Here is a 13,129-nt window from a genome sequence, read left to right as displayed (position 1 = left end):
ATTGTCTTAAATGTCGGTTGCAAAGACTTTGAAAAGCCACACAATATCTTTGGGGGAAAATGAGAGAGCTGTCATTTATGATATGCCTGTATACTCACAGAGTCTGGATCGATCGGAGAGGTGCAAAGAGCCCCTTGCTGATGGTCTGCAGTTTGTTGTCATAAAGAGATAGCAGTTTGAGATTATGCAGACCTTGGAACGTGTTTACCCTCAGGCAGTTGATCTTATTGGCATTGAGAAGCCTGGAAACAGAGGAAAGGTTTATAATTCATTAATCTTGTAATAATCAAATAAAGATAGACTGAACTTTGGGGTTAAATCTAAAAAATATTAAACCAGTCACTAAAGCCAATCAACATTTAAAGGTCTTCTTTTGCCTGTTAGATTAAAAAGGTGAAAAAACCACAGTCAACGTTAATATTCTCATAGCTGGGGAATATACAGACATGTAACTGCTTGCTATCTTAAAAAATGTCCCCACAAAAATTTTTTTATGCCCCCCCATTTGTTCAAAATTCTACATGAATATTTAAAGAAGTCTTCAGCTTAATATACACAGAAATGGTAAATACTCCCCACCTTGCTATTCCATGCATACACTTATACACAAAGTCCACAATTAACCTTTTTTTAAAATTTTCTCTAGCAGCAGCTGTCTTAATTCTAACTGAAATTCTGGAAGTTTGACATCTTTTGATAAGTTCTGCAGGGTTTATTTGATAATGGAAGGAAAAGAAACATGATTCTCCTCAGAGACAAGAAGAGAAAAGTGCAGGGTCTGGACTAAAACTTATTGAAAGGCAAGCTTGCTTCATACCTAAGGACAGTCAAGCAGTGGAACATGTTGCTCAGAGGAGCTGTGCAGTCTCCACTGTTGGATGGTTTTGAGATGACACCAAATAAAGCCATGAGCAACCTGCTCTGACCTAATAAGGCAGCTCTGCTTTGAGCAAGGGTTCTCCAGTCACATTGGCTAGGGAGCACCTGAGGTCCCTTCCAACCTCCATTGTCCTACAGCTCTATGAACCTGCTCCATTCCAGCTACACCAGATTCCTGTGCAGTTGTGGAAAAGCAGCACAAAGGCAACTTACATCCTTTTTTTATATATATATTTTGCACATGTACACAGCAGCCAGCTGGCAGAACTAATCAGTTTAGCCAGAAAATCTTAGACAGTACTTGTGCAAGTTCTCTTAGATTATACAGCCTAAGTTCTATCACCTATAACAAGTATACAGAATCTGAACAAGAAGCTGGACCTCCCTCTGAGACAATCAAACATGAGAACACTTACACTGTCATTGTCATCTACATATGTGCTAGTTTGCACTTAGAAGGAAAATAGGCAGGAAATTACCTATTCTTCTTATAAAAGCCAAAATCCACATCTTTTGACTACTATCAGCCTGAGAAAAATGGTACATCACAAACAGTATACGCTGTGAACTCAGTTCTCTTGATCACAAAATTCTTGCTACTTTGTCAATGACTCTGAAGGACTTAATATTGCAACATTGTGGCTCTCTATGAGGCACCATATTAATACCAAAACAGAAGATAAATGTATGTAAAAAGGAAAAGACATCCTCCATTTCTCAGCGAACAAATATACCACCTTAAACACACCTCTACCAGCCCAGAGAGCTTCCATTTTCAACAAAATGCACATACACCACTACAGACAACAGGGCAACCTATCAGGGAAGAAATGCATGCTTGTTAGCTGCACATGATGCTCTTCTTTTGCTCCAAAAAATAACTTCAGAAGGTGCTTCCTCTGTGTAGCAACCTGTCTTTGCATTGCTGAAACCTTTGAAACATTGTACACTCACTACAGCTCTCTGCTCATACTGTCATTTTGGCAGAGCCTCATTATTGCAGTAAATGGTGGCAGTAATTGTGATATAAAAGATGGACACATACTTGAGTAGAGCCCTTTTCTCAAGGAGAACAAGAATGCAGTGCATTGGGTATGAGAGGGCACCAGAGCAGAATTCACCTTTCCAGACAACAGAAAAGCCAATATCAATTTACCTGAATCTTCTTTGTGAGTCATGGAAAAAGAAGTTTGATGTTAGATAAGAGAAAATCCCAGAGAAGGCAATGATGGATAAATGAACTAATAGCTAAAATAATTTTATGAAATCATAAGCAGCACCAGTATGACCCCTCTGTAACCTGTATATCTGTGACTCATAATTATGTGACACCGAATCCACACTCCGGTTGACTCCACCAGAAGCAGAGGCTAGAGGAACAGTTCCTGCCATGCACTCAACTTCTGAGATCTTTGGTCCAACAGCAAACATCAATGTCACCTCTTACTACTTGCTTCTTATAGCTGTTCCTATGTCCGAGCCAAAGCAATCTTCATTCTCTCTCGGTTCCCAGGCACTATGCCTTTCTCTATCTAGCCTGTATTATTATTATCCTTTCCATAAAGAACAAGTTAACAAGTCATGAGAACCCAGAATCAGCTACTGAGTGTTGAACAATATCCCTAGACATGCATTACAAATCCTCCAGTTTCTAGCCCGTCCTTGCACACTGGTTCCACGTTGGTTTTAGGCAATGTGCATTAGCTTAGATTGGTTATTCCACAACAGAGGCTTAGTACCTAAGTCATACAGGAAGAAAACTGAAGGCCAGTATATACTTTGATTTATTTTGCTAGATGCTAATTGTTTTCTAATATTTTAGTAATACTTTATGTTGCAAGCAGTACTTGTAACAAAGCATAAAGGAAAATGAAAATAATCCCAGCAATAAGAGCATTTAGAACTGAACTACCATTGTATTCTTATATATGGACAACCAGCATGTCTTTTTGTGAACGCACAGCAGAGTTGTGTTGTGTGGATGCTATTTACTCATGTGTGAAGAGTGGGCTTGAAGTCTAACCATCTTTGGTCCCACTTACTAAACCCTCAGAGCAAAGCTGAACTAGAACCGTGGTGAATACACAGGATTTGAATTCATTCGCTGATTAGTTTCAACAAAACATGAATAAAACCAATGTTGGAAATCAGAATTTACAATGTGACAAGTTTTCCTGGCATGGATTTTCAATGACTAGATTCATGGTGATATGATCTGTGACATTTCTGTGAAAGCCAGATACCAAAAATGAGAGAAACTGATCCTATATACAACCAGAAACAGAGGCACACTCTCTCCTTGCATCAGAGAAAGTAATTTGCAACAGGAAAGTGCTTATGCAGACTGTTCAGACATGGGAATTCAGGTACTACATTGCTTTTCTGAGGTGACAACACCTATTCTGTGTATCATCTATACAGTATATGTGCAGTACCTAAAGAGGACAGATGGTGTGCTCAACAGTAATGCAGATGTGGCCACACTCGGTGGATCATGAGATAGATTCATGTCCTATTCTGATCAGAATTGGGGAGAAAAGAGGGGAGGGGGGAGTGGAAAACTGTGAGAAAGCAGAATAAATAATCCCTAAAAACTTTTTCCTCCTACTTGCTGTGAGTTAGAGGATGACTTTTGGCCAGAAGCATTAAGGTTTATATCCCTTTCAAAACTCTTGGATATTTTAAAATACCTCCTTGACAGATATTCCCTTACATAAATTCCAAATCTTTGCATAAACTTTCTTCACTGTCACATCCCTCCTAATGGCATCTAATTATTAATTAGGTATACAAGGCTGGCCTCACATAGAGTTTAAAGTGGTTATAAGAATTTTTTTTTAACACTACCACAAAGGCAGATGAGAAAAACATATTCTAGAAGGCAGAAACACTGATCTTCCTTAAACACTGAAGCATGCTGCAAAGTGTACTAAGGGTTGCTTTTCATTGGACTCGCATCAAAAGGGACAATACTAAACGCTGAGTCTTATTTTAGCAGGAATTACATGGTATTTATTTTGCAACAATTTCTGGTGAAAGTAAATTCCACTAATTTTCCTATTTTGTTATCAGCTTGATTGGATGAGATTTACACACGGCTGCCAGATGTGGTGCAGGAAGTTAAAAATTCAAGTAGAAATAAAACCGCCTGCTACCCTGAAGGATGATGGATTATTAACTCAAGTCTCCATTTTCATCCCTCTGGATATGTTAAAAACATAAAGAAATCTCTTCCAAGCCTAGGACCACCACAGAATACAGAAGAATGGTTAAAGACCTTGTGGTTTACACGCCATCGAAAGCAATGAGCAGAGCAGAGCAGTATTGCAATTCCATGAACCCATTTCCTGAAAAAGTGAATTTGTCCCTACACATTGAAATAATAATGTGTTTCAGCTCAGACCCTTGAACGAATGTGCACTGAATTGGCACTGTAATTGTATCAGATGCTCATAAGCACCATCTGCATAATTAAGATGGTCCCATAATTGAATTATATGCCCAAGCACAGTGTCAAGTGATTAACATTTAAATAACATTTTGAACTCCAAACCCAAAATGATTGAAAAAAATTGTTTTTAAAGAGCAAATGGGGATGTTTATATGGCTTTTACCCTCAGCGATGCTTGTATTTTCAGCTCAGTGAAGTCAAGTAATCCAACTATCAGCAAATAACTCCGTAACTCGGAGAATGAAAGAGCAGAGAGCAGCCTAGCAACCTTAACACATGCTGGAGACTGCCGGTTGATTTCTGCTGCTACAGGATAGACTAGAAATCACCCTAGGTACACTAATGAGCAAAAAAAAAAAAAAAAAAAAGTCAGGGTGAAAAGCTGCAATGAGCCACTGGAAAACTTCTGTTTCTTTTTTCACTAGCTTTGTGTTTTGACACCAATGACAACATAATGAGAATGGAAACGTTCGGCATCCCATGAACTGGCTGGCACATCCCACATGCCAGACTCCACCAGGGAAAATGAGAACCCACCAGAAAAAAAACAGATGTAAAATGAATAGGAGACTGGAAGAGAACTGGGCAACAGTTTCAGATGGGTAACAGCAGAACACAAACTGAATGTACATCATTTTTATAGAATAACAATAGTCAAAGGTTTCACCTACATTCAAAGGCGCTATAGGGCAGCAAAGAAAGGACTCGTGGCAGAAAACATTCCTTAGGATATACAATACCTGTTGCAAAAAGTCAAAAAGCTTTTTTGGTGTGTTTTCTTCAACATTTTCTCTTGAAATTTATAGGGAATCAAACATCATCTTTGATTTAACACAACTTATCATGGGAGAACAGCTGAAGTACCAATATGGAAGTATCCAGTCAAATGGTCCATCATCCCAGCAGTCCATGACAAGCAACGTCTAACAACAGTACTGTGTGTGCCCCTGCTTACTTATTTGCAAAATAATTATATTACGTTCCAGGAACATTTTAAAATGGCCTGGAGTGCAGGGGAGCAATCTGAACGCCTCTCGCTGTGGCAAGATATTTAGACATCTACTAAAATTTACATTTTCTAATGTGATGAGTGACCACTGAAGAGCCTGTCAGTGCTTCAGCTGATAATAACCAGTGTGAAATCATCATCATGCTTGCTTGAATCAAGTGTTTCTCCATGTTCAGGAAACTGAATAATGGTGATGATGATGACAAATTTATTCAATGTAAATTAAATGGAAAAGTCATGAGCTGATAATGAGTCAAAAAGGAAGCACACAGCACAGTCTGACGGTCCTGTTTTGGAGAGATTTTTAAAAGCCTCCTTTCATTTCTGATCCAAAAGACTGCAACGCCAGTTGAACATCATCCATAAAACAATCCTGCCGTACTTGTCTTACCACCTGGAGACCTAAAGCACGTGTTGATCTAGCATCTGGACTGCTGTTATTCAAAATTCAATATTGTCTAACTTACGCCTGCAGATAAGGCCACAGCTGATTTTAGACAATCACAAGATAATTAAGACACCTTTTCTCAACTTCCTGCATTATCAGGAAGGTAGTTTCTTGGGTAATAATAACTGGGAGAGCTTCTGTCAGGTGAGTCCAGCTTGGAGCACTGGCGTCAGGAGAGCTAATGAATTACACACTGACGTACAAACTAGCCGTTGTTTTGGGAAGCTGCATGCAGACGGGCTACAGAAGTGCCACAGAAAAGGCAGATGCTGTTGCAGTCTTCCATTAGTGCTTGACTGTAATTGCATTTCTGTGTCTGGCAGATGCTGCTCCCTCACTTTAACAGCAGTGATTGAGTTTAGTAATATTATCACAATAGCAGCCTACATGCAGAAATCTGAAGGAAAAAAAAGCTTGAGGCAAACAGCTTGAAAACAATTCTAAAGCTATTAAACAGGTCTGTGCAGAAAATATTCTATCCCAGACTAGAAGGACAAGGGTTGCATAGTATGCCTGCTGTAGCCAGAAATATTTTGAGTAATCAAAGGAAAAGTTCACATATAATTTTGCTAAGAATTTAGAATCAGAGAGCCCAGAAATGACACAGGTTGTAAAGGGCCTCCAGAGGTCATCTGGTCTGGAACTTCACTCAAAGGATGACCAACTTGGAGATATGCAATGCAGACGTTTGCTTTATGTGAGAAATAATTACCTCAGCAGATCACAGGGTAACTCAGAACAGCAGGAAGCTTGAGAGCTTTCTTGTCCTGTTAGACTCCTCAAACCAGGGCGAGCTATAAGGTCAGACCAGGTTGCTTAAGAGTTTTATTCAGTCTCATCTTTAAAATCTTCAAGGACAGAGAATGTACAACTTCTCTGGGCAGGCACCTCCATGGCTTGCCTTGTCATTATGAAAACGCTTCCCCCTACATCTAGTCAGAAGGCCTTTTTTTTTTTTTTTTTTTTTAAACTCCTGTTGTCTCTTCTCCGTGAGAAAAGTGAAGAACTCCACGGAACAAGATTTTATACATCATTTAAAGCTTAGAAGATCGCTATGGGGAGGAGGAGAGACTACTGTGCTATAAAGGACTTGGAACTGGAAAACTGTAATTTCTTTATTCTGGCATTTATATACTGTTTGCATCACTGTTTAATGACACCTATGTATATAACAGTGTAATGTATACAGTAAAAAATATTGGAATTCATGTACATTTTATAGAGTAACTTTGTTTTTGTTTAAATACTTTGTATGGGTTTGTGCTTTGCTGGATTTTCTTTGAGCTTCTAACAAGCTCCAAAAGTATACAATGAATAACTGGTAGATCCTATTTTAAGCTCTTAAGTACTGTGATTCAATTTACGATTACAAATCAACACAAGCACTTTAAACTTGGCAAATCTGCCATGGAGATATTTTCCAAGTAGCCTCACCAGAAGAGCTATGGGAGTACCAAGTATCTCACTATTCATCCAAGGAGAAACAGCATAAAAAGCAGGTTAAAAAGGAGAATCACTCAAGGAAAAATTTGTCGGATTGAATTTTGGGAAGACTGATAACAGCAGTTTTTGAAAGTACACACACGACTCGTCACTTCATACAAGTCTATTTTAAATAAAGGTCAGTTGAAGTTGTAAATCTAGTAAATCAAAGATCTAGTTCCAATTTTAACCAGATAAGGTGATTGGATTTGGAAGCCTAATTTTTCACCATTTTTGAATTTACTTTATCTGTCACTATGTCAGACTCCAGGCACCAATACGATTACTGGTCTTTTCTAACTACAATGTTGAATTTTCCCTAATGATCAGACATTAGGAGAAGGAGAAGGCAGCTGTAAGCTTTTGGCTTCATTTTATGAGAGAGGAATACACAAACCTCTGATTTCTGTATATATGTACTCCCGGAGTATATCTACTTCTAGCAACATAAAAACAGCATCCACTATAGAGATTCCTTCTTGCTCAGCAAGCCATGGGGATCTCAACCATAAGATTTAGCATTAACACGCCTGAGCACTTCTATGATTAGTAACTATGCAAAGCAAATTTCCTCAAGGAAAAGGATTTATTGAAAACTGATACTTGCCAGACACTTGAAAAATGATATTTCATCCCCTTATATTATTTTGCTATACGATCTTTTCAAAGAGTAGAGAATTTATGATACCTTCTTGTTCTAGGAAACAGAGCACTGTGAAGTGCACAGTGTATAACGGTAATAAAAAGGCTCCCAGAATCTTCATTTTAATACGGTTGCAGAGAGGAAAGTGCATTACTTAGATATGAAAAATACTGGTTAACAAATTTGGTGCCCATTATCCACAGCTCACTGCCTTGAGCCACCTGACTCCCTGTTTCACTGCAGACTGGCTCTGCACATTTGCTCATTTGGGAACAAGCAGAGCAATCGTTAAGTTGTCACAGGGCTGCTGAAAAAGAAAGGCATGTGCAGTGTTATGTTGTGCCCCCTGTGCAGTGACTGGCAGACAGTTTGGCAAACTCAAGGGCTCCTGAAAGAGCTTGTTCACATTCCAGGAAAACTGAAAGACAGGTGAGAAGGATGTTTAAATCTATGCCAGTTTCTGGACAGAACAAGGTTAGTGTAAGGCCTCCTGGACAGGAGTTCAAACCGGCCACAGATAATCATTACTTGAAAACTTCCACCTTAAACTGAAATCCTTCCCATTCTTTTGATATTGAAATGCAAGTTACAAAACAACAATAACGAATCAAACACTATTTCACAGCTTGGATTGATTGTTGCCTCAACGAAATGAATGTTTCAGTTTACTTTAAAAAAACCCAAAAAAACCAAAAAACAAACAGATTCCAGTTATCCCTTTCTGGAAAACTGCATAGCTCTCTAAAATGCAACTTGACCTAAAATTCTTAGAAGACACTTGATTCAGCCTGTTGAAGAGAAGAATGTATGAGGATAGGGTACAGTATCCACAGTAGCTTTCCTTTCTCCTGGTAACTTCAAACAGGGTAAGGAAAATGACATGGTCCAAGAAAAGCTTCTGTTGCACAGAACAGATGAGTAGTTAGACTTCTACAATAATATTTGCTGCTGTGCTGGTTACAAACACATATTTAGGAAGACATAAGATTTGTGAAATCAGCAAATTAACAGAAATCCAATTGTGATTATATGGGGAATGTTAACTGCTTAGGATAGCTAATTACAATGAAGACTTCAGAAGCAACATTTCAAATTAAACCAATAGGGTTTAAAAAAAAAAACAAACCACAACAAGCCCCCCCTTATTATCCAATCATGCCTTGTTATTTTCTTGCCAAATATAATATAATATTGGCTTACCCACCCGTCTTATATGACAGAAACACAGAATTCTAATGCTAGCCAGGTGGTCTGAAACTTGTTCTGAACTCTTCATTTCCCATACACCAAAGTCAAATGCGGTGGTTTAAGACGCTGTCATGCCTGAGCTGAGCATTACTTTGCCCAGCTACAGCATTTCTGACATTGGTGGTACTGTCTCCAGACGTAAGGCACTTACACAAAACAATTCTGCCAGAATAAAAGTGGGATAATCTGGGCCTATATTGTGACAGTGTATTTAAACAGAAGGATAATGACATTTTTAAGGAACTCTGATAAGTCTTATCCAAACCCATAAATAACAATATTACCTGCTCTGCAATTGCACAGTAATTATTTTTTCCTTCTAAATACAATTTCAACGATTTTATACAGGACCCACAACAACTCCCTTTTCCTGGTTGTGTCCTCCTTTACCATAATGCCAGTATATTTAAAAAAAATGCTCCAGCTCAAGCTTAGGAAATTATACTGGCTACCAGGATACCTTAATCAGAGCATTCTTATCAGTGTGTCTCCAGACTAATAAGAAGAAATCCAATCTAGAGCCCACTGAACACCAAATTAGACCTAATCACAGGGCACTCTTCCAACTGTTCAACAGCAGGTCTAAAAACAACAAATGCCATTTATTTTTTTGGTATCCATTAAAATACTACAAGAAATCCCATACTAGCTGCTTCAAAGCCACAATCACAGAAGTGTGCGGACATTTGTTTGCATTTAAAGCAGGCTCATTCAGTGCTCTCCTGGCCAAAAGCTACTTTACATTCAAACACTTTCAAGACCACTCTGAAAGGCCCCAGAGCCACAATACTCTGGGAATCCCATAACAGGACAACCTACTTGCATCTGCTCAGCTTGAGAATGTTTAAATGGTTGAGGTACAACACCTTTTAATGGTTGTCTGACATACAGATTTTGTCCCCTTAAGAAAAAGGCATCACTTGGGCTAATTCAGACTGGAAAATTACTGCATCTGGGCTTAAACTCGTAACTTGTTGAAAGCCTGCACTACATGCACACAAGGACTACAGTGTAAAGGCGTTGAAACCTGCTTACTGCTTTATGCAAAAGTTCTAGACCCACATTTTTATGGGATACTGTGAGCCGTGTATTGAGTGGTATTTTTTTTCCCTACTAGGAAAGATCCAATCTGCAAAGCGTGCAGGGTTAGACAGAGCAACTCTGTGTCACTTCAAACCTGGAACCATAAAATATCTGGGGGGGAAGGACTATGATAAAGCTCAGATTTTCTAAAATATAGTTTCTTTCTCAGAGGTGAAAGTGACAAGCGAAGTTTTAGCTGTCCCTTTGCTGGCATCTTCACTGTAGTGAACACAACCTGAGTCTGACAATGACTAACATGCCAGTTGTATCAACATGTACTGAGTCCCAGCTTCTACACGCTTCCGTGCTTACTGTTCTCACACATGGCAAACTACCTCCCCCCTAAAGACAGTCGTCTCTTACAGCACAGGCTGGCCGTGAAGTCACTGAAGTACTAACAAACTTGTGAGGCAGGGGACAGGAGAGGAAAGGAGCTGCCAGAAAAAGTATGTGCAAAAGGCGAAGACAAAATAATTGGCTGTGGGCAGGAGGAGATGAACCGTCGCAGCTCAAGGACTGTTATAACCAAACCTCTTGCTTGTCCTTCTCTAGAATAGGGTGGGGTCCATGTTTGCTATTAAGATCTTATGGAAAAACTACAAATCTAAGTACTCCTTCACTTAATATACAGAACAATTTCAACTATCTCCTATTTAGGGTCTTTGGCTTTGCTCACGGATTTCTAATCTAAATCTGTGACTATTTTTATATAGCATACAAGTGCAGCAAAGACTGCAGACAGAGTGACACATTCAACGGTAATAATGAACTTTTTGGATATTCTTTTCTGGTTATGTCAAGACGGTCAGAAAGTCTTAAAATAACATGTCTAAAGGCCACATTTTATTTTATATTTTATATAATTTATTGTTTGGGGGTGGAGAGTTGTGTGTTATATAAAGCAAACTGATTAATTTATCATCTATCACCTTTACTTTTTGAGTGCATCATCCAGGATGGTAATCAGAACGTTAGGAATACATATTAAACACACTCCACTTCCGCTCCCTCTACTGACTGCCTAAAATAGTAGCTGATTTCCTTCTCTTTGAAGGAGTTACTGGTTCCCAATGTGATTACGGAGACAAGAGTGAGTGAAATTTGCAATTTCACATTTGGCTTAGGGAATTTTTTAGGCTACATTAACAAATACTGAAAAGCGTATGATATATATCTTACCCCTGATTATGACTGGATGTTAAATCACACATGGCATAAAATACTCAAATACACAATATATTCTGAAATTATTTTTCTTGCAACTAAGCCATATTTGGCATAATAAGAACATGGAACTGAGCACGGCTCACAACAGTAATCGCTTTCATATTGCCATTTTGCCTGCATGTGCAGGTACTTGCAACACAGTAGCCCTCAAGGATCTAGATATTCAACCACAAATGCTAAATGTGTGAAAACAATCAGATGGCATCCCAACCTGCACATCAGCCGGTGACCGAATTTCCTTTCTTGGACTTCACCGCGTCTCTCATTTCCTCCCCACACTTCAGTCCTCTGTGTCTATTACCCATTATACACACTGTGCTATAAAACTGTTGGCACCTTCCCCTTTTTTTTCAGCCCATGCCTCCCTCTTGTCTGACACAGAAACAACAGACTAGCACATCCCAGTGAGTTTTCAGTGGAAAAGGTGATTATATTAACGTCAGAAGCTGAAAAAACAGTAAATCAATCTAGTGTGTAAAATAAAGAAAAGGAAGGGATCATACTCACAGCAGCTGCAGAGACACAAGATCATCAAAAAGGCCCTGGGGAATCTCTGTGATCTTGTTTCCATAGAGCACTCTGAAAGATTCAAGAAGACAAAATAAATCTTAAGTAACAGACCAGTTTAGTGTCCTCCCACATCTCTGCATTACCTTCTTTATTGATCTTGTGCACCATGCCCAGGATCTGTGGGCATTTCATTTCATGACTGATCTCATTTTCTTTTCAGAGAGCACATGGTATTAAATGAGTCGTTATGATTCAGGCTTTGTCTGGTGTTGGAAAGCATTTTTAATGTAGAAACTGGACATCATCCAAAAACTGTATCTGAAATATTTTTCATTCTGTTGAGGGATTTTTTTCTACCCTTTTTAGAAATATTTTAACCATTAAAAGGCACACTGTCTGATGCAAAAACCTAGAATTCTGCTCAGTAACACTGAATTTAAAAGCCAGGGAGCACAAGCTGGTTGTAGATAAAATTTCATATAACTGAATCTCTTAAGATATAATATTTGACATGAAATGTGACACAGGCATCATTGGATAAAATACTATGGCTTCATCACCTGCCGTTACCATTTCAACTAGCTAACATAAATAAATTTAACCCGAGCTGGAAATAGACATCTATTTCAGAAACGCAAAAATAATTTAGGTATAGTTCAGTTATAAAAATCAGTAAAGATTTAATAACACAAATGAGAGTCACTGTATATATTTATTCGACCACAAATATATATGACCTGCTATCCATGATTCAGTTTTAATATTAAAAATATTTCCTTTTTTTAATGGAAAAATGCACATATAGTATCCTCAGAAATTGAACTAAAGGGAAAAACAGACAAAGCTACTGTCATGCTAAGATGTGTTACCTAGGTATCAGAGAAAAATTATATATGACAGGAACACCTGAATTTCAATCATGGCCGAAGTATTTACTCATGTCCTTTCCGCAAGATGATAAAATTTGCCAGAACCAGAAAGTGAGTTAAGAGCTTGTACGGGTCTTGGTAAAAGTGAAAAAGATTAGGCTCCCTCTGAAAATTTTACACCTTACCTAAACATTTTAAGAGACTTCAATTGGAAAAGCAGTATTTACGTAATTTCTATGCTCTACATAGGACATGGTAAATGGTTATAAACCAGCTCATG

General features: G+C 38.5%; 1 protein-coding gene across 1 annotated transcript in view; it reads right to left on the bottom strand.

Moving 5' to 3' along the window:
- Positions 1–13,129, bottom strand: part of LOC104464105 (slit homolog 3 protein-like) — a gene marked incomplete at both ends in the record, with an annotated part of 133,906 nt that overhangs the window by 111,789 nt on the left and 8,988 nt on the right. Inside the window, 2 exons of the mRNA XM_010076731.1 lie at positions 99–242; positions 11,978–12,049. Coding sequence (XP_010075033.1) covers positions 99–242; positions 11,978–12,049 — 216 coding nt within the window. The remainder of the gene's footprint in view (positions 1–98; positions 243–11,977; positions 12,050–13,129) is intronic.

This window comes from Pterocles gutturalis, unplaced genomic scaffold, assembly GCF_000699245.1.
Source record: "Pterocles gutturalis isolate BGI_N339 unplaced genomic scaffold, ASM69924v1 scaffold363, whole genome shotgun sequence".
Classification (NCBI taxonomy): domain Eukaryota; kingdom Metazoa; phylum Chordata; class Aves; order Pterocliformes; family Pteroclidae; genus Pterocles; species Pterocles gutturalis.
Note: the sequence above shows the minus strand (reverse complement) of the source record. Positions and strands in the feature narration are given on the sequence as shown.